At 44.0% G+C, this 26,275-nt stretch overlaps 1 protein-coding gene across 3 annotated transcripts in view; it reads right to left on the bottom strand.

The window, feature by feature from the left end:
* Positions 1 to 26,275, bottom strand: part of MAP2K6 (mitogen-activated protein kinase kinase 6) — a 166,270-nt gene that overhangs the window by 12,484 nt on the left and 127,511 nt on the right. For all 3 annotated transcript variants that reach the window (XM_012733144.1, XM_012733143.1, XM_012733142.1), the window contains exons 3-11: positions 22,781 to 22,829; positions 22,111 to 22,224; positions 20,694 to 20,813; positions 19,201 to 19,317; positions 18,519 to 18,570; positions 16,382 to 16,509; positions 14,364 to 14,441; positions 13,088 to 13,227; positions 5,647 to 5,692 (exon numbers count right to left, since the gene is read on the bottom strand). In XM_012733144.1, the coding sequence (XP_012588598.1) occupies positions 5,647 to 5,692; positions 13,088 to 13,227; positions 14,364 to 14,441; positions 16,382 to 16,509; positions 18,519 to 18,570; positions 19,201 to 19,317; positions 20,694 to 20,813; positions 22,111 to 22,149 (720 nt within the window). In that variant the 5' untranslated portion in view covers positions 22,150 to 22,224; positions 22,781 to 22,829. The remainder of the gene's footprint in view (positions 1 to 5,646; positions 5,693 to 13,087; positions 13,228 to 14,363; positions 14,442 to 16,381; positions 16,510 to 18,518; positions 18,571 to 19,200; positions 19,318 to 20,693; positions 20,814 to 22,110; positions 22,225 to 22,780; positions 22,830 to 26,275) is intronic.

Genomic DNA, 26,275 nt, shown 5'->3' with positions numbered 1-26,275 from the left:
TGCAAGTAACCTCATCCTCCGCAAAGTAGGATTCTAGAATTAATTCTGTAGAAAAAGAAGTATGAATTTCATAGAAGCATATACATCGGTCTCAAGAAATGGTCTAGTGAGAAAGCAACTTTGTAGAACAGTGGTGGGGCGGGGCCTTGCTGCTGGTTGATTAGGAGCTGGTCTGAGCAGAGACAGACAGTGAGTCATTTTCCAAAGCCACCTGTCCAACCACAAGTTATGCTCCCATCTCCCTGATGAAGAACTCATCCATTTGTCAAGTAGAACAGACTGTGCACTCCAGATACATGAGGAGAAAGTTCAGCTCAGAAACTAAAGATCCAAAAGTCAAAATAACGGTCTGTGTTCACACAATCAGTTGAATTTGGCTTTCCAAAAACATCAAGCCTAGCATGCGGGCCGGGGGGTGAGAGGCATGGTACAATAGGAGAGGGCACACACTTCACAATTTTGAAGAAATACAGTCTGTGGGCCTCCCAGGTGGCTTGAGAGATTAAGTCTCAGCTCTATGAAGCTACCTGCAGCCACAGCAGAACGAGGCCCATCCCTGGCCAGCGAGTGACCCACAGGGTGCAGCAGACCTCTCCTGTCTCACTGGCTGTTCCCTTCAGCATGTGTTAGTAGATCATCTGTTCCGCTCCCCACTTTGTCTCTGGTGAATTCCTCTTACCTCACACTTCTGGCCTACATCCCAGTGTTTGTATGCATCAATAAATAACATAAATCTTTAAAAATATGGGTAGCCCAGGGGTTAGAGCACAGCACTAAGAAGCTAGAGCCACTTCAACATGAGTTCGATCCCTGCCCCCGAGGTGATCCACAGAGCACAGCAGACCTCTCCTGACCCGCCCACTGTTCCCCTCAGCAGTCTACTTTTTCAGTCGGCCTGTTCTGCTCCCCACTTTGTCTCTGGTGAATCCTCTCACCACTCCTGCACCTCTGGCTTATACCCCAGCACTGTATGAACAAATAAATATATCTTTAAAAAATATATAGTCTTTTTCTCTGCACCAGGAAAGTCCTCCCAAAAATTGATCAGTTTTGTTACAGTAAGTACTAGCTGTCACCAGGGAAATTTCTACCTCTAATTAGAAAGAGACACAGTCGTTCACGATCCACTCTCATGGTGGAAACAGAACCAACCAGCCCAGCTGAAAAGCCTACAACCTCCCCGTTGTAGGCTGGCATTATTTTCAGAGAGCTAAGCAGCTAAATGTGAGCATTTTCACATGCAGACACGCTGATGACTCACTCTGTCTCCCCTGGCTTAGGGGATTGTAGTTTACAACCTTCATGTTGCCTCGCTGTAAGGTTTGCTAATTATATTTGTTTTAAACCTGACAACAGAGGGCTGGTGAGTCAGCGCTGTGGGGAACTGAATGCCCACCCAGGGAAGTTTTAGGAAACAATGCGAGTGGAAAAGGAACAAAAAAAATAAACCCCTAAAGAAAGGAGGTGGTCTCCACTAAGGGCCGTGACTCAGAAAGCGGAAATGGAGGATTTCTGCCTTTGTCCAGCTGGACAGACAGGTTGGGCAAAACCTAGGCCTCACAGCCTCTACGTTCACTGGAGGTCACACTGCTGGGTCCTCAGCCTGAGCTTCCTGGACAAGTAAAGGCAGCCTTACTTCTGACTCCTCGCCGCTTGCACAGCGCACTTACCAACTGCTTTACCAGCATGTTTATTAGCTCTCCCACATCCTCTTGGAATGTGAAGATCTTTTCATGTACTTAAAAGCCTTTTACTATCAAAACAGGACACGACAAACCTCAGATTGTCTCAGAAACTGCTTCCAACGCCCGTCAGCCCCATTTTGCCTTTGGTTCTGATGGGGTTATTCGTTCAGTGTCTGAGTCTGTGAATGAATTCAATAACCTGACCTGAAGTCGACAAAAAAAAAAAAAAAAATCCTCAGGTAGCTACAAAAAAAAAATCCTCAGGTAGCTTTCAGTATATTCTCAGGCTGGAAAAAAAAATGCTGTGAGAAGCAAAGGCAGGGGGAGGGGAGAGCAAGCAGGCATGTCAAGATGGAAAGTGTAGCCCGCCTTCTTGTGTGGGTTTGAGGTTGTCAAAGACTGGGAGCAGCAAAGGTCTAAGAATAGCAAAGACAGCGACCAAAGTTGAGCAAATGAGGTACCCTGGAATCATCCCCAGCTCAAGCCCAGACAGGGTTTCTCAGGAAAAGCTAGGCCCAGGGAGGGCGGCCACACCCACGTTAAGTTCCCTGTGGTGCCGTGCAGGTGCACAGACCCACCACCAGGGGCGCCAGAGCAGCTATAGCCACCAACCATCTCCGCAGCCCACACTGAACCCCACGTTCTTCCCTGGGTTCCGTCATCCTCGCCTAACACTGCCATTCAAGCTCGACCTTCTGGGGCTCTTCGTTAAAGGCAGTCTCACCTGGCTACCGGCTCTGGTGGCTATCGTCCAGGACAGGGGTCAGTAAAGGAAGGTCACACCTAGCCCACTGCCTGCTTTGGAAATAAATGTATATGGGAACATGCCACGCCTATTCGTTTACATACTAGGTATGCTTTATGCGAGAACAAGAGTCGTGTCATCGTGAAAGCCCAAAATACTTAGTATCTAGCTCTTTCCCCCAAAAGAGTTCGCTGGTCCCCCCTGGACAAGAATAAGCCCATGTCCTCTAGGGCGGTTTGAGAAAAAGGATTTTGACCCCCCCCCCCTTCTCATCCCCAACTCCTACAACCTAAACAATAGCTTCTCAGCCTGTTTTCTCAATGTTCAAGTCAGAGTTTGGACTCAGATTTTCCATTTAAAAACCTCAATTCCACAGGAAAGCAGGGAGCAGTTATAGCCTTAAAAGTCACATCCACTTCCAGGCCCACAAAGACGAATGCCATAAAAAGAAAAGGGGGGAGCTCAGGAGACCCACGCAATCCTAAAACAACCACACTCACGTCTTAGCAGAGCAGTGTCAGTCTATAGTGGGCAGGGAGGCGCATTAGCTGCCGGTGTATGCTAAGTTAGAACTCAGCATTTTTTAATCAAGTGTGTTCTAGCAAAATCTCTGAGAGGAGGACACTTGAAAAGGAAACATTCTGCACGTCTTTGAAATTGCGACAACGAAGGCAACTTGAACACAGGAGTACAGGTCCCACAGGAACCCACCAGCACCACTGCATGTCTGTTGCACTTTATGTGAAATTCTTTTTAAAATGCTCTGGGCATTGCATCAGCATAGCAGCCCAGGCCTGCCGGCAAAGACCCCTGGTGGGCTAGTGAAAACATAGTCAGGGAGGAAATACTCAGCCCTTGTGCAGTCTGCTAGGATTTTCTCAGGTTACTCTGTGGGTCGGAGTTGAAGAAAGCCAGCAGAATGCTGAGGCCCAGGGCTGCCTCTGTGGAGGAGACAACAGAGGCCCAGGGAGACTGCCTGGTCTCTTCTCAGGCTTCACCCAGGTGGAGAAAGGGCCAGACTTCAAACAGACCCTCAAGAGAGCAAAACATCCATGTCCTTGGGCTATGACTCTGACCTGTTGTTGAGTTAGCCCTCTGCGACTCATCCTGTTTGACATCTCCAAGGCAAAGCATTCCTTTTCCTTCTGTTTCTTAGCTTTCTTAAGACATAGCCGACATTCTGGGAGCTTGATGTGATTTGATGAGCTTTTAAATTGCAAAATGAGTACTATATAACTAGTTAAACTTCCATCACTTCAGTTTCCCTGTTTTGATGGTGCTGGTGGCACACATTTTTAAAATCTACTCTTCTAGCAACTTCCCCATATAAAACGTAATGTCTACTACAGGCACTACACTGTACACAATACCCCCAGGACTTCTTCATCTTATAATTTTGAACACTTTCACCTGCTTCCTCACCCTACCTCACCCCTGGCAACCAGAAGTTGACTCTGTTTCTATGAATGCTTTGTTTTAGATTCCACATGTAAGTGAAATCATAAAGTATTTTTTTTTTTAAATCAGATATACTTTGCTTCACATATGCCCTCAAGCTTCTGCCATGTTGTTGCAAAAGACAGGATATTCCTTGTTTATGACTGAATAATATTCCAGTGTGTATGCAGATCATGATTTCTTTATGCATATATTGATGGTCAGTCACTTAGATTACTTCCTATTCTCTTATAGTAGCTAGTGTAATGAATGCAGGAATATAGGAATATAGGAATGCAGATATCCCTCTGAGATAATGACTTCATTTCTCTCAGATATACTAAAACTACTAGATCTTAAGGCAGTTCTAGTTTTATTTTTGAGGTGCCTCAAAACTGTTTACATTTCTATGAACAGAGGGAACACAAGAATCCCCTTTCCTCCACATTCTCATCAACACTTGTTATCTCTCAGTTTTTTTGACAATAGACAAGTCAACAGGTATGAGATGATGTCACTGCAGTTTTGATTTGTGCTTCCCTGACATGCAGTGATGATAAACTCCTTCCCATTTATTTGTCAGAAATCAACAAGTAGGACCACATCAAACTAAAATGTTTCTGCACGGCAAAAGACAATCAACAAAATGAAAAGGCTACCTAGAGAATGGAGGGAATGTAGCTGAAAGGGATAATATCCAAAATACAAAAAGAACTCACACAACTCCATTGCCAAATCAGGGCAAAACAAGTAGACATTTCCCAGAATGAAATGATGTAAAACTGATTGACAACCTATGCTATTTTCCAAGATGGAACCATCTCACCACAGCATCTGGTAAGAGATATCAGGGACTTATACTAGTAGCACCTGGTCAGGAACTAGCCTTAAAGACAGCATTACTTTTGAGTAGGTTGGCAAATATTTAGTGCCTGCTGAAATATTTAGTGCCTGCTGAATAACTTCTCCAGTAAGAATATTTTCTTTTGAAATTGTGCAAGAACAGACTCTGATCTCCTGCTAAAATGAAGAGCCCTTGGTCACTGAAACAAACATAGGTGAACACAAATTAGCAAATAGTCTGTATTGCATAGTATTTCTAAAAAAATATGCTTTTCTCACTTTCAACATGCATTTAGATAAGAATTTCCGGCCTTAGGTTCCCGTTATTTATATTAAATATTCACTTGTAATTAGTTTCAAATTGTGGTTATCACAATGTAAGAAAAATCATTTTCAAATCACTCCAAAGGCATGTTTTGCCTCTTTTTTCACAGATAGCACAGATGATAAACCAGGAATGCTGAAACAGTGTAATTCAAACTAATAAGACTTCGTGCCTATTTCTCATCAGAATGAAAACCAGACGAAAACAGAACATTTGTTTCCTAAATACCCATCAAGCAGAAAAGCATCTAATCAATCCCAAATATTTTATCAAAATGCTGAAGAGTCACTTAGCACTTATATGTCTCTCATTATTGACATCTGTTAACGTATACTTTCCTTCATTTTATATGAGCACTTTGTGATGCTTTGTACTTTGAAATTTGAAATTTTATAGACATTTTGTGGTCTATCCAATAACAGGATGGGGTTATCAGCATGAAAACTGCTCAGATGGGAGCTAAGTCCCAGGTTAAACTAAAGAAGGTATAGATGAGGGAAAGACCGCACTCTTTGTCTTGAGTTCAATTCTGGTGACCAACGTCTGCACAAATCAGCTCTTTACCCTGACTACCTCAGTTTGTACAAGTTCACATGAGTAACAGTACTTACCATAAGTTCTGGGTATGTTGGCCGTTCTTTGGAATTCTTCTTCAAGCTTAAAGGAAAAAAAAAAATAAATAACATTAACATCTAAAAGCCATCTGTATTTTCACTAGACTAGGATTTCAGAATCTGTATTCTGAAATACAGCTTCACATGTATTGAATACACAATTAACCTATCTTGCCTTTCTGTTATAAATCATGTCTTTAATCACTCTGGCTGTAACTTCTTGGGAAGAATAGGTGTGTGTGTGTGTGTTTATTTTCCTTTTGATACTTTGCCACTGGCATATAAACTAACTTTTCTGATGTACAACCATTATATCTCTTAACACAATCTACTTTCTCTCAAAACAGCTTTTTAACCATGCCCACCTACAAAGAAATTGGCAGGTGTTTCTTATATCTAGACTTGCTATCTCTTTACTCGCCTCCATACCTGGTTCTCCTTGTTGGTTCCCTTCAGTGTCTAATTTGCTCTACCCATTCCTCACCAAACCTGCTTGAGATCAAAGCAGTACACCGTAAAATGTCTGAGATAACACAACGTGTTGACAACCTCTGGCTGATGAAAAGGAAAGCACTCAGTGACTTAGCAATTATTCTTCTCAGAAGTTCTTTGCGGTCATGTACTCTTCTGAGTGGCTCTCATGCATTCTGCTGTCTCTACACACAGACATATGAATAACAAGTGACACTGGAGGCGACAGTGATAACATGGCAATATGAAAAAGCCAGACCCTCACCCCTGTCCTTAGCCCGCCCCTGCACCCACCCATGGCCTTCAGATGGAAAACAGAATTGGAGCAGGAATCCCAGGTTACAGAATGGAGAAAAAGGATGATTCTGAAAACCATGATTTGCAAGACAATCTACAGACTCTTGTGCCCAACGTACATGGATGGAAAGGGGCTTTGCCTGGCATTGGAGGTCCCCAAAGGTGCCCGGGTTTCAGGTTACTGGGATTGGTGCTGATGAATCACTTTGAGCAAATGAGACCTGGTGGGTGTGACATGAGCTCTGCTCCACCCACGTCGGTTAATAGTAATGAGGGGGACAAGGCAGGGTCAGAAGAGTGTGGAGTCGTTGAGACACTTTGAAATTCTGTGGTGTAAAACAAAACGAAATGAAAAAAGAAAAAAAGAGGAAGTTTTTTGAGCCAAAATAACTGAAAGCAGCCTACCCGTTCACTCCAGGCAATGCTGTGGGTAGAAGCCAGGGAACCTGAGACAGGGTACAGGTGGATGTGAGGAGAGAAGTTTCAGCCTGGAACTGAGGGCAGACCTAGGACCTACTGACCTCAGTGCCCAGGCAACCTATGAGAGAAAGTTTCATCTCAACGGAGGATAAACATAAGAATGAATTAGAAAGAGGAATGATCAAGCGTCAAAGTGGGATTGATATGGGAAGATGTGCCTGGGTGACGGGAGGACACCGTGTCCCCTCCATTTAGAATTTATGTGACCACAGCCTGAGCCGACTGTGGTTCTCAGTTGTGGATAATTTACCCTCCAGGGGAGCATTTAGCAATGTCGGGGGGGCGGGGGGAGGGAGATACTTGTGGTTGATGCAATTGGCATTGGAGGGTGTAACTGCCTCTAAGAGGGGAAGGCAGAGAGATTACTCAATACCCTAGAATGCACAGAACAGGATCCCACAACAAAGAAAGACCCTGCCCGAGTGTACCAGGGCTGACCTGCTAACTCCTGGGCAGATGGTCTGCTGTATTACTCCTCTTTGCCACCTTCAACCCCCTCCTCTGAAGTGAAATCTACTAAGAACCTTCTCCAGCCAGTTCTTCTCATCACCCCAACTCTCCCGAGCCCACCCGTGCTCTAGAAGGCAAAAGTCAAGATTTAGTTTTCTAGAAACAAGAAGAAATATGATTCCTCAGAGAGTTGCTAACTTGCAAAAAAAAAAAAAAAAAAAAACAAGTTTACAAAAAGGCAAATGAGTGAAAGTCTTGAATTTCTGGCCATGAGTCAAAACCTATCAAAAACCAGAAAGTCTTCTCTATGACCTAAAGCACTATGACCTTTAGCACTTTTGCTAAAATCAAAAGTGAAAAACTCCAACACCACCTAGGACCACCTTTCGTATCGAAATTAGTAGATTGCAGGAGTCTCTATTTTAAAAAAATAAGCCCATCCAGGTCCTCACTCTATACTGAGTCTAGACTATTCTCTTTAAGGACCACAACCCAGCCTTCCATTTCTTGTTTTCATTGGTCAACAAACATCCAAGGGATAAGAGTTAGGAAGAAAAGCTGGTTTTCAATAGCCTCTTAGACCAAGCAGCTACAGATCTGAGACTTTCTCTTCAGTAGATAACAAACTAAGACTTTTCTGATCAGATGGAAGCATAATCTTTTTATTTCTGAAATAGCTGATGAAAATGTCTCAGTATTTATTTTAATCTGCACGTTTTTAAAAGTGTGGGTAAAGTACCCCAAGTTGATCTGTCATAAAGCATTCAAACCTCAGCGATTATTGGTCAATCAGCCATTTCTTGACTTTTGCCCTTGATAAGAAAGCTCAAAGCTAACCACAGCACTACTGTAGTGTAATGACGGAAAACACTCACACAGCAAAGTGAGGTTGTTTATTGAATTAATACAACTGATATAACCTATTCCCTACATCTTCTGAATCAAGAACACTTCAAAACATGGACTAAGAATAGCAAAAACACTCAGGATAAGGTTGGGGGAGAAAAGCAAATTTTCCATGTTTAATAGGAAGTGCTTGAAATTCAGTATAAAATAACAACTGTGAAGTTCAAAGCTCCACCAATTTCTTCTTGGAGTTGAGTCAGACTTTTGAATTTTCAAGTGGCTTGTCATTTTCAAGCGTGCAATTAGCTAACTGCCCTAATTCCTCTTCCAAATGCCACAACACACGTTCCTGACCGTAGCTGACACTAAAAAACAGCTACATGCTGTCTTGAGACTTGCTAGCTTGAAGACTGTGCTGAGCAGATGATTTCAGTATATTTGAACTCCCCCCGATCATTTTCAAGAAGGTCTCCAAGGTACCACCCACAAAATATCAGCACAATGTACTACTCCTGCTGTATTTGGCATAAGCTAAATAAATATTCTTTTTACCGACCTTCCTCAACAGGTTGGAAACTCTATTTCTCTGTTTTGTAATAGTTCCTCTGAATCAGACAGAATAGATATGTGGGTGGCTCTCCAATGCCATCAGGCTGGTCAGCTGGGCACTGAGCCTTTTAAATAGGTTTGAGGGGCACAGCGCAAAGGGAGACCAGTTGTTTGGGCACCCAACAGTTGGCTTCCAGGGGCTTCATTTACCCCCCCCAAACCTATGAGTTTATAGGAAAGGGTTTGAGTCAAAAATGGAAGTCTGATAAGATTACAATTTCTTAAGAAATTAATTTGCTGGACCCTCCCTAGTGGCACAGAGGGTTAAAGTTTCAGCACTATGAAGGTGTCCTCACCCACTGCGGCATGAGTTCCATTCCCAGCCAGGGAGTGACCCACATGGCGAGGCAGACCTCTCCTATGTCCCTGCTGCTCTCCTCAGCAGGGCATTTCAGTAGATCTACCTGTTCTGTTCTCCACTCTTTCTCTGGTGAATCTTCTCACCCCCTGCACCTCTGGCCTGTACTTCAGTTCTTGTATCCATAAATAAATAAGTCTTTAAAAAATTAATTTATTATTCCTATGGTAGGACTGAACTATAAATGTCTTTCAATCAAATTTCTCTATCTTAAACCCTGAAGTGAGGCCAAATGTAGCACTACTCACCCAGTAGGTCTTTAAAAGCCCTATGACAAGACAGCCTTTGTGAGAAGGAAAAAAAGGGAGAAAATATTATTCAGTAGTTTGTGTTTCAAAATAAGTACATAAAAGGAAAGGACCTGTAAGAAATTGTTGTTTTCTTCAAGCTCATAAAGAACAAATGTCTAAACTTATTCCCTTATCCCTGCCCCTGATCCTAACTCTTCTCTGCTGTTAACACAAAAAAAGATCATGGACTAAATCCCTGGGCTCTATGGGCGATTTTGGGCATGGTGGTAGTCTGTAAGTGCTCCCTGTTCCACTCCACAACACAACTAGCATTACGGACAAGCAGCAAACCTAGGGAAACAGCCACCAAGGTGTGCAGGGGATGGAAGCACACATGAGTCACAGCACTGTGACGTCAGCTAACACGTCCCACCATCAGTCACCAATGTTCTGACAGGTCATCAAAGCTGTGAAAACACCCCTTTCTTTCCAATTCCACAGATAATATGAATTGAAAACATATCTCTACCTTTCTTGTAATGTGAGATTAAATTCTTCACTTTACAAATCCATAGCTCTTTTCCCTACCTACCACAGAGCTGGGATTTTATGGAGATGGGGTCGTCAGACGGGGTCATCTTAGCACACATCACATAGAGGCCACCCCAGAAAGGCCCTTGTGTGAGATGTATCTCAAAATTACAGCCTTCTGTAAAGGAAGATGGACTCTGTAACGCAGAGGTAGACTCTCAGAAAAGGTCCTTCTCTTCAGCAGGAAATAGAAAACATGTTATGAGGTCATAGCCGTCTTCCTTTCTTTCTGCTCATCTCCAGATCAACCTTAAAACTGTCAGTAGTTCAACGAGTGAAAGAACAAGACTGGGAAGGAAGTCTGTATCCATAGAATGACATGTGCAAAACATAAAATTGCTTCCATAAAGACCTAAGCTGCTCAGGAAATCTTTTGCTAAATCAGTACCATTTTTTTAAGCATTACACAACTTTGCCAACTCGGTTGGCTTCAAAATACTATTCATCCTGAGGGGCATCTAAGAAAATGTATTGGTGGTTTATGGTAGGCAGGAGCCAAGTGAACTAAAATCTGAAATCGGAGAGGCTAAGTAAGAATGTCCCTAAAATTCAACATGAATTCCATTATTCCATTTCCCAATGCCCATGCCAATTAAAACAACTCCCTATTTTATACAATTGATTTTCTTAAGGATCAGATTCTACCGGAATTACGAAACTGAAATTCGAAGAACTTATTCTTTGATGACTTCAAAGTTGCATTGATTTGAGTTTTATTCCTGGTATTATTTTTTGAGTTAAGCGCCATAAGCCAACCAGACAGGCTTCCTTGCACACAAGTGAAAAGATACAGAATTAATAGTATTAACTCAATTAGCAACTCCTGGGAAGTTGGAGAAAATCTATGACTTTTTTTTTTTTATTTATGAACTATAATAGCTGTGACTAAAATCTAAAGTTGAGAAGAGAAGAGAGGAAAAAGAAAGAGGGGTTATGGAAATACTATGTGAGTGCTTAGGGAGGTAGCTTAAGAGGGTGAATTCTACAGAAAGAGCAGTAATCGAAATATCTGAAATTTCCACATCATGCATTAAAATTAGAGAGAAAATTGCCAAGGATTTCTTTTTTAAATAATATCTGTCACAACTTCAACACTCTTATTCTCTAGGGGAAATTTCAAGTAAGAGCAACAGGTATACTAGTAAAAGGAAGATAAAGTAAATGAATGGCTGTTAAATAAGGTGCAGAAGGAAAATAACCTTTGAACAGGAAGCAGCTATAGATAACGGCTCCACGGTTCATAGGTCTAAGTTAAGGGTTCTTGTTCCAGCTGTACGTAGACTCAACAACATTAGGGAACCACGAACACGCAGGACCCTGCCCAGAACTACTCAATCAGGATCTCAGAGGCCGAGGTTCTCTTAAGCTTTATACTAGAGCAGGCAGAGTTGAGAGCCAGTGATTTGCAAAAGAAATTAACTGTTCTCAAACTTTTCATGTCAGCCTGTTCATACCAGTGTGCTCGAAGTACCCAGAATCTTAGGGACAGGGGATAGGTGGGAGAAGGGCTATAGGAAGAACCAGCTGAAAAGACTTTCCCACGTAAGGTGTTCCTCCTGGACAGCTCTTCTTGAGAACTACTGGCCAGTAATATCCAAGATGATGCAGCCCTTTTCTTAGGTGACTGCTACACATCTGAGGATGTGGCGGTTAAAAACAAACCATCTAAAAGCACAAGCTCTTAAAATCAGAAGGTCAAGTCATGAATCCATCTCCACTTGGCAGGTGGAGCTCCACACCCACATTCACTGAAGGGAAGCAGATGGAAGGTCTCCCATGGGGTCTCAAAGGATGCATCCTTGTCCGTGGTACCAAACTCACACCAAAGTGGAGCTCAAGATGCTCAAGAGGCCTGCCCTTCTCTGGTCACTCAGCCAAAAGCAAACATACACACACACACCTCATAGATCAGGAGAGAAAAGCTCTGGAACCTCAAGCTCACGAAAAGCTTAAGGAACTTTCACTGCACAAGCCACACAGTGTGTCTGTTTGTATTTGTCTCATTACATTCCCCACCAAAAACTGTATTCAGAACACTGCTCCTGAAGAGCCTGGAGACCAAGGGAAAATCATGTGGAAGGTGTTACTTCAATATCCTCTAGACTTTCAGACTTTAGAGCTCCAGCCCCTTCCTCAGAAGCAAGGGGCCAGAATGGCTTGTCTCGGAGGGTGAGAGCTGGGTTTGTTGAAGCCTCTGGTTCCCCTCCCTCCCAATTCTCATCTGCTTGTGAGGATGCCCCTACCAGCCAACGTGGTGCCATTGTCCAAGGTGACTCGGACACCTCTTTCCATCACCATTGCAAGGATCAATTGTATCAATATGGTGGTCTCATGGTCCCATGCAGACAGAAAACACTAGATTTCCTGGTCAAGAAAGCTAGCCCCACTCTCGTTCCTTGATTCCACCGACAATTCCCATGAAAACCAATCCACAGTGTTAGCATGACTCCTTCCATACTCCCTCCTGAGATTCCTGTGCCTTCCAACATAACCTCAAGGCAAGTCCATCCCCAGTTAGCAAACAGGGTGCAGTTTAGAAATCACGAGACTTGCTCTGTAAGCCTACTCCATTCCTAAGCAATGTTCTGAAAGTCCCTGCTATCTTCTCCACCCAAGGCAACCTTTGAGTCCTATTTGCTCCCCATTCTTAGTCTCCACTGGGTCCTTCTACCCTTTCTTTATGCTACAGCAACATCAAATTGCTTACAGCTCTCATCAAAGACTTTCTCACTTTTATGACATGATGGATGATGTTCCCTCTGTGGACCAGCTTGAGACTAATCCCACTTCCCTTCTGCTTGGGAAATACCTCAAGATTCCAGCTCAAGATGTGTCTCCTCTGGAAGCTCAACCCTAATGTCCTTCCTGAGGTCCCCAAATAATCACTAGACTTGCCATATTGCACTATAATTAGTATGGGTGGGTGACATGCCCCTACTTGATTCTGCGCTCAGTGGGGACAGGGACTGGACTAGAGGTATCATGACTTCTCTGGGACCAAGGGCACGCTGTGTAAATGCTTCTGGAATGAACGTGTGCACATGGATTAAAAGCAACGAAGGAAACTCATGAGGACGCTGGCGCCTGGCAGGCGCGGCTCTCTTACCACTTTGAGGTAAAGTCAACAAACTCTTCCGAGAACTTGTCTGCTGGTAGTTGGGGCGATGGCTCCTCCACCACCTGTTTGAGCTGCTGAAAAGGAGTGCCCCAAGAATCATAAGGAAACCGAAGAATGGCCAACTCAATCTAGAAAGGAGAGGAAAACAGGGAGACAACAGCTTAACGATGAGGACTTTAGGGAATCTGCTGTGTTTTGTTCCTGGGAAGCCAGTGAGAAATACGAAGGTGAAGTTCAAGTACAGGGGGTGGTGGGGGGGAGTGAGGAGCTGTGTACGAGAAACTAAAAATACTATCTTCTAGCAATTTCCCCTCCAATATCTTGTGCCGGAGATTTTCAAACATTGTCTTGCGAGGACACAGATATTCCAGTTTATTTTAAATCTTTCTCATGAAAACCCACTATGGCCCTGGGTAAAATAATCAGGCAGGAATATTAAACTTCAGGGTGGAAGAGCAAAAAGGTTTTCCAAACATTGCTTGGGAATAGTTCATTCTCCTCCCAAGAGCTGTGTCTCTGCTGCCACCTACAGGGCCCTCCTCGAAGTGAACGACGACTGCCTGGACCAAGTGACTGGTCTTTTTTTGGACTTGGGTAAAGGCCACTTGACCATTCCCAGAGCACGTGTTTTCTGGACAGGGATATGAAAAAAATGCATGGGATTTAATCAGCTGCTCAGCCTGGGAAGGATCCAGGACCACAGTGGATCATTCCAGACCTTGGTGGAACACTGATAATGTATGATTGCTAAATGTGGCATTGACCCACTCTTTCGGGCTGTACCCATGGAAATGATCCTATTTGTTGTCACGTCTTATACCTGACCTCAACGGAGAAGACTCATCACCACCACATCCCAGGAAGCCGAGCCTGCGTCCTGGTTAATGCAGCTCGATCAGGTCCTTACACCTGAGGACACTTGAGCTAAGCTTCTGAGTAGAGTTAATTCCATTTTCAACTATTAAGGAAAATGACCAGGAATGATAGCTAGACCTTCTCCCATTACAGATGAAGTCAGCAAGACTGTGCACGTGGCTACACCGGTTACTCAAGGGCAAACAAATAAAGAGAAAAGCTAGGATTGTCCAATCAGGTTCTATGTTTTCAGGAGTCCACACTGCAAACAACTGTCACTCAGACTCTTCTGCCACCTCAGACGGGGAAGAGCCCGCGGTCAGCATTCAGGGCATCCACCTCTCTGTCCACCCCACCCCAGGGTCATGCCCAGGACCTCCCAGCCTGAGAGGCTTGTCTTGTACGCTACCATGGTGATGCCCAGGCTCCAGATGTCAGACTTCACACTGTAACCCTTCTGGTTGAGTTCTGGGTTTATTCTTTCAGGCTGGAAAGGAGACAGAGAAAACACAACAAGTGAGATGATGTTATTAGCTCGGTGGAGTCTCTGGGGTAGGATGAGCACTGGCTGCCAGGTGAATGCTTGCAAGCTGGTAACAGGCCTCCGGGGCCCAGAGGACTCACTGACTACAATAAACATCACGTCTCTGCAGGCTGTCTCTCTGTCTACATTAGGTTTTTCTTGGAGACAGTCGTGGATCAGAGTGCCCTCACCGTTCCGAACTAATTTCTTTTTTTTTTGCCTGAAGACAAAAGAGGTGACATGTCAGAAAGGCCCTTTGTCAATTATCCTGGTTTAAATTATCCTGGTTTAAAACACCTGCAGCACCGAACTTGGAATCACAAGAGTTGTGTGACTAGCAGCAGCTAACGTTACCTGCTCGCTAAACACTGACTGGATGCTTTTGGGTCCCAAACACAAATCCAACCCAAATATGGCAGGCCCCTTATGTTCGAGGAGTCCTAAGCCCCTGCTGACGCCTGGGAGGGTCTGCCAGGACTAACCTGACTGAGGTGAATGGGTCAGTTCAGTATTTACTATATTATATATATGCAACACATATAACACATTATGACATGCATACATGCATTCTATAGTATATAAAATGTATATGCACTACATATTGTATATTGTATCTAAATGTATAAATTGTATAACTGTATATCTATAATTGCATATATATATAGTATTATGTTTTAGTCAAGTGACAATGTTTGACAACACTGATTCAGAGATGTTTCAGAGGTACAGGGTCACACCTCCAGATGCCACCCAGGCTCCCACTATCCTCTATACAGCCTGCTGTGCACCCTCCATGCTTGACTCTTTGACAACCTCAATTCTGCAATCAGAAATGTAACTAGGGTTTGTTTTGCTTTATTTTCAGTGATTTAAATTCTACTTACTTACCTGATCTTCTCCTGGAAGACTAGGGGAATAACTATGCCCCTAACTCCACATAACACACACATAGACACAGCATAGCAGCAAGTAAATGCCCTTTGCCCAAGACTTGAAGGATAGATGCCTCATTTTGCTCAATAAATGATGATCACACATACACACACACACACACACACAAATGCTATTTTTGGTTCTGGTCTCAACCAACAAGGTAACACTCCATTGCAGTATGGGAAATTGTGTGGGCATGTGTATTTCTTACATTTTTTTCCAAATAATGTCCTCTTCATCGATTGTTTTAAAAAATAATATACATACACAGTGGAATGCTATTCAGCAATCAAAAACGATACAATAATACCATTTGCAGCAACATGGATGGGGCTAGAAGGGAGTGTGCTCAGTGAAGTAAGTAAGAAGGAAAAAGAAAAATAACAGGTGGTTTCACTTATAGGAGAAATATAGGAGAATCAAATGAGGGACCAATGGGGAAACCAATGATGCAAAATATATATTAAATGCAAACATCTGACAATCTGACAGCAGCCCTCTGCCCACCTGTGCCTACGCAGCTGCTTCTCTCCACCCACTCTCTCCCTCTGCAGGGCAGCAGCCTCCTGCCTCCCATGACCTGCACCTGCTGAGCTTCTCTGCACTGATCTCCCTCAGCGGAGGCCCGCTCTTTAAGGCCACCTGCCTGCACGCACGCAGGCCTCTCAGCCTCTCAGCAAACCTGTCCCTTTAAGGAGTTCCTCCTGCCCTCCTGTGTCTATGCAAGAGTTCTTTTCCCTAATAAACCTGCTCTTTAAATAGAAAAAAAAATTACAAACATTTGAAGAAACCTATTTGCTTATTTGTATGTACACATCTGCACACACACACATATGAAGCAAGTGACTAAGTATTTCAGACAAGAACTATGTAAGAGCGAGAGACGCAGCCTGCTGCCCATCAACCTTCCCGGGGTCACCACTTCCTTTTTCCCACAGGTCTGTGCGGCAGCGGCCCGGCCAGGTACTTACGGCCATGTACGGCTTGCACCCCGCGTCGATCGTTTTAGCCACAGAGTCCACCAGGTAGCCACTGATTCCAAAATCACACATCTTCACTTGGCCCAAAGCGTTGATCAGTACGTTAGAAGGTTTGACGTCTGAAAGCAAGAACAGCCAGGAGCCCATCTCCGCGACCTGCGTGGGGATTCGCTTCTCTACCAGCAGGGGGCGCAGAAGCTCCATCCTGCATCTCCCCATCGCCCCGTGAGGCCGCTGACCGCGGTGACCCGAGTCCCTGACTCACTTCCTTACCTCTTACAGCTTGCAACCTATTTTCTACTTTGTGGGATCCCTTCTCAGAGAACGGGGACCCACGCATGGGAAGAACCGCTTTCTCTATTTATTTTATCATCTTCATTGCCTCCTCACATGAAGTGTGAACTTCAACATTCACTGAAGCAAATGCTCAGTGAATTATGCAGGGTGAAGAAATTCTAGAGATTTGCTGGACCACAGTGCCCAGAAGAAGCTAGACTGTGCACTGAGTCAGCTGGAGGGTAGCCCTCATGGGAAGTGTGCTGACAGTGTTTTAGAAGCCCAGTGCATAACGATATACCACATTCCTGCAGGGGGAGGGGATGGGAACGGAGGCTGTGAGCCGAGATACACACATACAATCCAAATGACTCATTCCACTGAGGTCTCTGCAGGAGGTGTGTCAAGGGCCACTTGGTGGAATTCGTTCCATTCTAGACCACGGAGCAGGTCACAACATACCCCGAATGTGAATGAAGTGTGTTACTGAAAGTTTTGAAGTGACTCTTTTCAGGTGGAAAGCTGTGAGCCTTCCACACCCCTGCGGGGTGATCCACCATCACCTCTGTATTACAGCATTCGAAACTACACTTAAATGTTCCGTTTGTGACACTTCTCACAACGGATATGTATTCAGAAGAAGAAAAATTACTCCAAAAAACCTTTTCAAGTATCCTTTCTTTCTCTTAAACTCAATAGCAGATTGATACATTTTATTATTTTTATGCCTTGTGTACATTTTCAAATCTATACAAATGCATATTAAGTAACTTTTACCTTTGTGGATAATACACATTCTTTTTCCTATCTAGATTCCTCCTCCTCTTTCTTCCTTCCTATTTTCCCACTTTTTGATAACAATTAACAATAATAATAGTCACAATGATGCACTTTACATTCTTTTCAATCAGAGAGAGCATAAGAATTACCAAATCACAATGCCGATTAACTGTCAACATATTTCATTATATTTCCTGAAGGTTAAGCTTACTCTAGGCACCTATTGGTAATCACTATCTTGTTTCAGATTCTCCCATTGTTATTTCCATACTGGCATTTTCAATTCTAACGTGGCTTCTTTATAATGTGTTTGTTACACATTTGTCTATTGTCAAAATATTCCCTACCAAGAGCAGCTTTTCTTTTCAGATACCACTCAGGGCACATATGATAATATTGTATAAATACAATGCTGCATAAATACTGGGATTGATTATAAAAGATAAATAGATGGGTGGATAGAAGGATATATTGGTGTCTGGACAGGTGGATAGAGGGAGGGAGGGATGGACAGATAAAGGAATAGATGGGTGGAAAGATGGATAGAAGAAAGGTAGATAAAGACAGTAGGGAGGAAGAGAGGAAAGGATGGAGCAGAGGAGTAAGAAACAAATTACCAATTTGTTCACCTTATACTGGCCCTTCAACATCTTGCCTCCTGCTGCCTGAAAGGACAGCTTTATCCCAGAAATTTCTACACATGACTGTAAGAATTGCCTAGGACATTACTAAAATACAGAGTCTGATTCAGTGGGTTTTGCAATACATGACCTGATTTTCCAACAAGCCTCCATTTGAGCCTTCTCAAGCAGAATTATCAGTGGGTCATCCCCAAATTCAGCTTGGTGACAGGCATTTTATATTCAAAATGATAATATCAGGATCATGTCTTTTTATAGCTTCAGAAAGATAAAGAGCAGCCATTTAATGATTTGCTTTCCAGTCAGCCCCAAAGTAGTCGCTTCTGCGGCTCAATCCTACTTCCATTCATTTTGGAGAAGGAGGAAGAACTCCAGCTAAAAGAAATGAATTGTATAAGAGAAACAGCCAACCCTGCTCCGTGGGTGCTTACCTCGATGAATGACAGAAAGCTTACTGTGTAAATGTTCTAATGCTTTTACAATCTGCAAGAGAAGCACAAGACAGATTTATTTCTCTCCATCACTGGAAAAAAAAAATTGAATGTTAAGTATATCCAGTATTTATTATCCCTGGCTTAAGGTCACAGGTGAAGTATTTTCTCAAATAGCAGTGGTCCTCTCCAGGAAATATACAGAAATCACACAAATTGGAGTCCATCCAGCATGGAGGACTCTGTCCTGTAGCAGAGAAGATATCTCACTCATCTGGCCTCCAACTCTGTTTCCTCTCTGCTCTCCTGAGTCATTACGAGAACAGCCCTTCTTTCCATTTATCTTCTGTTCCTTGTATGCCCACTAGTCCTAAGAAAACATAAAAATCTACCCAAAGCAATCAAAATAAAGGAATATCAGAGCATAGAAACCAGGCATGAGCTCATAGCAGATGTCTGTCTTGCTTGGAGGCATGTTAGAGTTTACCACACCAAGTCAACGAGTGGATCCTTCTAAACTATGCTCAGAAAGGAAAGTTCTCGTTTCTCCTTCCACAGATGCACTCATGTATTTGACATCTTCTGGATGGGAGCGGTGGTGCAGGTAGTGTTCTTTATACTGAGAACACAGGCACATAAGGTCTCGAAGTCCCACATTCTCCGGTAGGAGGCTCATACTCACAGAAACTGCTATTTTTCCTAAGATGTCCTCTGGAATTGTTTGGCCTTTATCAATCACTTGTTTGTAGAATTTATCTAGTGATGTGTCCATGAGCTCCATGCAGATCCAGACATCACCCTGGAGACAGATAAATTCAGAGATTATTAGAGAGGATGGAAAAGGGAACAGACACAGACACAGTTTGCCAGGAGGGACCATTTCTTGCGTAAGTTTTTGGAGGAAATGGAGTTTCCCTTCCAGACCACATAAGAATTAAAAAACAGGCCCTCCCTGGTGGCACAGCGGGTTAAAGCATAGCACTGAGAAGCTAAAGCCACTTCCATATGAGTTCGATCCCCGCCTGCCCCGGAGGTGACCACATGGCGCGGCAGACCTCTCCTGACCCGCCCGCTGCTCCCCTCAGCAGTGTACTTTGTCAGTCAGCCTGTTCTGCTCCCCACTCTGTCTCTGGTGAATCCTCTCACCCTCCACATCTCTGGGCTGTACCCCAGTTCTGAATGCACAAATAAATCTTAAAAAAAAAAAAGAAAAGAATTAAAAAACAGCAAGATTACCTCCAAAGAGCTCACTGGCAGATGGCAGGACCTGCCATCACCTGCACCTGGGATCGGAATGCCAATGGCCCAGAATCCCAGAAATCCAAACCCTAATGCCCTCTCAGAGTCATGTCTGGATAAAGACTCCATGTCTCACTTCCCACACTCAGCACTGGCCCTGGTGATTCAAAGCCTGTTTTTTTTTTTGTTTTGTTTTGTTTTGGTTTTGGTTTTTTTGTTTGTTTGTTTGTTTTTAATTCATACATATAAGAACTAGGATGCAGGCCAGAGGTGAGGGAGTAAGAAGACTCACCAGAGACAGAGTGGGGAGCAGACCTGGCAGATTAACTGAAGTACACTGCTGAGGGGAGCTTTGGGGAGACAGACAGGAGAGGTCTGCTGAACCATGTGGGTCACTTCCCTAGCCGGGTATTGAACTCATGACATACTACAGTGGCTGTGAATAGCTTCATACTGCTGCGTCTTAGCCCCTTGCAATATCAGGGAGGCCCCCGTCAAAGCCTGATTATAAAACAAAGCATGGAGAGCCACTTGACGGCAGAGTGAGAAGCAGATGTAGAGCAAAGAGGTCAACATAAGCCTACATAAAGGCAAGTCTCTCTGAAACTCAGTGAATGGTTAAGAGCCCACAGTCGTTCCAATTTTGAGGACTCTGTCCAAATCAGTTGATAGATGTTTGATAGCAACAGTTGTACCAAAAGGCACAAGCCAACTCGGAAAGAAGACAGTGGGGGCTGAGATTCATTAGAAGGGTTAACCCCACTTGGAAAGTCACCATCCCAAGCCATTTCTGATTCAGACCACGCCATCACTGTGCAAGCACGCAGCGCTCTCAGAAGACAGGTCAGACAGAAAGGCCTGTCGTGGCAGTGATGGCATCACAGAAACTTCTTAAGTTTTTGTTCCCTTTGGACTTTGAGCTGAAGAATCACCTACCTCCCGGAAGAGGGCGCCATAAAAGGTGACGGTGAAAGGACAGTCCACGGTCCTCATGGAAATATCCAGATCCATCAGTAGCCGTTTCTGCTCCTGGCTATTGACTGTGGCTCGGATCCGCTGCATGACAATACATGGGACAATGGAAGGTTACTGCTCCGAAGACAGGTCAGTGAGTCAGAGCGAGGCCAGGAAGAGGCCTGTCCTGAAAGTAATCTGGACATTCCCAGCATAACTTGGTGCAAAACCCTGTTGCAAGCCTACCCTCAGTGATTAACACCTTGTAAAGAGGAAGAACAAACGTGATTAACACCTTGTAAAAAGGAAGAACAAAGAAAACTGTTATTTATTGATTTCCCAAATAATCCCTGGTGAGACACAAACTGATAGTATCGCAAATGGCTGGAATGTTTCTAAGTCACAAAAAAAAACGGTCTGGTTGGCTGAGTTATGTCTGGTATAAAAAGGTCACAGAATTTTGTGGCTGATATGGGGTCTTCCAAACCCTCTCCCCAGTATTGTCTTTGAGCACAGTAATATTTGGACAAAACAACTGTGAGAGAACTGAGGTGACTATAGGGAAGAGGAAGAATCAAACAGGAGTGGAGAAACTCCCCAGTGTTTCTAAGAAAAGAGAAATTGGTCACACCAGCATGTGTGATCTTCCTATACTTGAGCAGGTCATTAAATAACAGAAAGATATCATTTCATCAGGCTTGCATGCTTTTGGCCTACTTGCAAAAAGTCTGCAGAACCAACTGAAAAATCTACAAGGTAAGGAAAAGATAGCTCCTTTCGCATGCGGCCATAATAGTTCTAACAAATGCCTAGATGGATGACCCTGGAGACGGTCATTCTCCAAGGTCCTGTGGCATCTCCTTAAGAAATATGTAGAGATTCTAAATTTCCTTTCACAACTCACAAAGCAATGCAAATGGAGCTCATTTTCTCCCCTAGCCCTGGTTTCCTGTTTGGGGAGGGCAACTCCCTAAAACCAATGAGTCGACAATGAGAGAAATTTTGGAGACACCACTTTTGCTTAAATTCGGATTGGAACCATCAAGAAGACAAACAATTAAAAAAAAAAAACACTTTGATGTGACTGAGGCCATTTTAATTTGGACTGAGCATTAAATGAGGAGGAGGAAGCTGTGTCATTCCATTAAGGCTGGTGGTGGCAATCGTGGCAGCAAAAAAATTAAAAGAAGGGGAGGAAGCATCTGGTTCATGGTCAGTCACTGATCTAACTGGTACCAAGGAGACATTTCCCACCTACTTATAGGGAAATAATTGTTCCCTACAAATGATCTTTGGGCTCACCCCATGGAAGGTTGCCTTATTTCCATGCCAAGGCTGATTTGCCATTGACAAGACAATCACACAGCACAGCTGAAAGTTGGGGGAATGTCAACTCTACCTTCACCGCCATGATCTGCCCACTGGGCACGTGGCGCATCTTCTCCACCACCCCGTAAGCTCCTCGCCCCAGTTCCACTATCGGCTCCAAGTCATCCGCCTTCACCTCAAAGTTCTACAAGAGAGAAACAATAACAGTATGTTAGGAACAACAAAACAGGCTGGCTGTGGACCCTCTTGTCCGCTCTCTGCCTTTTCCTGACATGACAAGGCTTGATTCTGGTCTGGGAGTATCTGGCCTACAGGCTTTTCCCTGCAGTCACTGAAAGAAGAAGAGCAGGGAGATGTTTAGACTCCCACAACTTGCCACCTGCTGACAGGCAATACACAGATCCCACTTCAGCTCAGCTTCCAGACTGCTCCAAATCAGCTCGTTTCCCTTTTATTGTGGGTGCGATCCATTTGCTAACTGATAAGCAGCTAGGTCTGTATTTTTGAGAAAAGCCTCCCAAAGAGAACCAGCTACTCTCCTTAAATACCTTCCATCAGGACCACACAGTTCAACGTTCAAAATAACAAGAACTGCACAAACCACTTTTTAAATTCAAATTTTTGGGATCCACCCCCTGACAACATGGTCCGGAAGATAAATGTTGCAATGGTTAGTCCAAAAGCCTACATCTAAAATGATGAAGATAGTCAGTAAGAATATTTAGTAATATTTTTCTTACCTGATTTCCGATAGAAATGCAAGCTTTGGAGTCTAAGTCTCGAGGTGGCCTAGAAAGACAAGGAGGAGAAGTGACCTGCACTATTGCAGCAAATCTAGCCTCTGGAGTCACATGCAACTGGAGAGATTTTTCCTGAGGAAGAAAGTACTATTCAAATATTAATAGTATGGGATTTGGAATCAATATATTTGGGCTTAAACACTTAATGTCTTTGAACTTCCATTTCCTCTTTATCATGAGTTCTCCAGAAGAAGTGAGTATTTAGCAAGTTATTCCAAGTAAAATGCTTATTGGCAAGATGCAGGACTGATGGTAGTTATCTAATAAATAAATGTCATGCATTCTTTCATCTACTAGAAAACACCAAACTTTTTCTTTGATACAAGAATATCAGTGTGCCCAAAATTGCTCACTCTTTCCCCATAACTGTTTTAAAAAGAACACTGATGTGACATCAGGCTATGCTAATTCACAAAATGTATAGGCCAGAAGAAACCCAAATCTACCTAGTCCCTGCCTTGATGGATAGAAAAAGGCCCAGAAAGGTGGTGTGCCTGGCCCAGCATGAAAAGTCCTCCAGGGCCCCTGATTTTTCAGGTCAGAATAATTGGTTCTGTGGTTAGTCCAGTGCTGAGATTTCTTCATCCATGGTGTGCATGCTATCCCGGGGCCTTGTTGCTTTAGTGTCTCTACAAAAGAGAGCTGTAATCCTGTCTGAGTGCAGAAAGCCTGCACTTAACAACGCTGTCAATTCCTGGAAACTGTGACTTAAAGCGAAAGAGCTAGAATGAAGCCTCCTGCCAACACTGGCCACAACCGTTTCTTTTTTGTCCCTGTTACAAGGAGACCGGCTACATTTATCTTTACTACTTTACTACTTCAGTACGACCTTGGCTAACGTCAGTCACTTAGAGAAAGATGTCTGATGTCTGATGGTGGGTGCGCACCACCATCTTTGTACTGAGAACCCAGAAAGCTGCTTTCTTGAGATAAATGCACCAAATGAATCCCAAGAAACATCTTGTGAACCTCATCAAACCAATAAAGCAAGCAGAGGCGAAAGACAAGAGTCCTGGTGTTGCCATAACAAGGTGACCAGAGAGGGAGAGGTTGGCCTCCCAAGAGGACAGTTCTTGCCAGAACTGCTTCCAGAAAAACACAAGGAGAAACGGAAGGAAGGGGTGATGGGAGGGGGACCTTGACTAATGACGACTTTTCCCAAATCTGATCTTTTATGTCCTACTGTGTCTGCTGAAACTAAACAAGAAACAAGAGTAGGAAATAAATACAGATATAAACAGGAGCCCCTAGACTGCAGTGGTGAGCCTTCCCTCATCTCAAACCCCCTTTATGCCCAGAATACAGAACGTTTTCCAAATGCTAAAAAGTGGCACTGGAAGGGAGGGACAGGGCGTACACACACTCACACACATATACACACATTCTAACCCTACACACACCACAAACATACCCCTCACAGACCACACACATCTCCGTCCACCCCATACACACTACATATGCACACACACACTACACATACTACACAAATACCATCCACACCCCACAGAAATACCATACAGATCACACCACACACACACGCCAAAACACACTACACACATACACTCTAACCCAAAATACTCTACACACACATGCCACATGGAAACATCACATAGACATAGACATTCCACACAGATACCACACATACCACTCCACACAGACACCACACAAGTACCGCCCACACCCCACACACATAAACGTAACTCTAACCCTACACGTACCGGTACCGCACATAAAAAACACACACCCCAAGCTTATACACACCATAAACACACCACCCAGCACACACACACCCCACACACACAGCCATGATTTTTCATGTCTTGTGTTTCTGAGAAGGGAATTTTTCTTCAGAAACGCTTCCCTGAAGAACACAAACTTCTAAAACTCTCAAAATCTCTCATTCCTGAAATTCCCAAAGCTTTCTTTCCTTACTTGTCACAATTTGTCTGGACAAATTGCAGCGGAACTTTGAAATCATGACAGACATCACTTCCAGTGGGAATAAGCCTTGACAACTGGTCAGCAGGTTTCCTTTCAAAACCCATAAAGCAATGACAAGGTCAGAAACGATTTGGCGCCATCTCCACTACCTGCCTCCAACAAGGGTCTGGGGTCAGGTTCTTCCAGGGTTGAGAGTCGCATCACATACCCCAGAGTGCTATGATTTACACCTAAAGAAGACTTTCACAGATGTAAGGGGTTGTCAGAAAACAGGCAACCACGGATATCCACCAGAGAGGTCCGTGACCTGGGCAGCCTTAGACCACAGCTATGGGGCCTTTGACAAAAAATAATGTTGACTCACTTCAGCTTTCTACGCTCTTCCTCTAATGGGAAGGTTTTGTGCGGGTCTCCGGACTCAGACCAACGAAAACCAGAAATCTCAATGATTGCTGAAGACGTGCAGATCTCAACAGAGCTGAAAATAAATCCCACCTCCCCTGGCTTCTAGTCTTGATCTCAGGATGAAAAAATATGAGCGACAAACTCTGCCACATGTTTTTACCTGCCTCGTATTTAATGCTTTCAACACACGTTCGCAGGCACGTGCACGCACGCACACACGCACACGCACCATACGCACCTATGACACATCTGGGGATGTATCAGCATCCCCAGAGGAGAAACTGCTCGGTTTAGTGTTTAACTAGCTTTTCTCCACGTGGCGAGCCACAGTCCCAACCCAAAGTCTGACTGAGTCCTGGAAGCGGCCGCTGACACCCCGCCCTCCTCTAATGAAAACGGTCCAGCCACCCGAGCCTCAGGCCTTCGGGCTCCTCCTGCCTGCCAAGAGCATCAAAAGCCGGAGCCAAGGCCGACGGCTCGCGTGGGGTTAGCTGACCCTGTGTCCTGTCCAGGCCCGGGCACATTATCAATAGTTTGCCCGGAGCACGATTCTCTGCAGGAGGTTTATACAGTGGGTGAATGTCCTCTGTTGCTTATTCAATATTTTAGTCCCCGAGGAAAGAACCAAACTTATTTGGTGAAACAACATAAGTTTCCCCTTCCCTGGGAGGTCAAGGTATTTCAGAGATCACCTGGAAACAGGTTTGTGTTTTGTTTTATTTAACGTACAGCCAGTGTTGGTTTATTATACTATTTATTTATAAATCTGCATGAGCAACCAATTTGCTACCATTACTAAAATGATGTGTACACAGGGCTTACGAAGCACCTGCTTGGCCCAGAGACTGCGCTAGACCCTCTATTTCCTGTAGTTTCCTTAAATCTTAGAAGTGTCATCATCTCCATTTTATTTTCTTTTTCCGTCTAAATGGACTTCTTTATTTTCTTACATAGGTGTTCCTTCTCGCACCGCATTTGATGTCTCCCCTCAAGTGTGGTTCCCCTCACTCTCCCACCCCGGATCAGCCGTGACCCACGACCCCAGTCCCTCATGCCCCTCCCTCCCCTGTCCTGGCCCCTCCCCCCCAC

Source organism: Condylura cristata, unplaced genomic scaffold (assembly GCF_000260355.1).
Source record: "Condylura cristata isolate star-nosed mole 26May11 unplaced genomic scaffold, ConCri1.0 scaffold00038, whole genome shotgun sequence".
In the NCBI taxonomy this organism is placed as follows: domain Eukaryota; kingdom Metazoa; phylum Chordata; class Mammalia; order Eulipotyphla; family Talpidae; genus Condylura; species Condylura cristata.
Note: the sequence above shows the minus strand (reverse complement) of the source record. Positions and strands in the feature narration are given on the sequence as shown.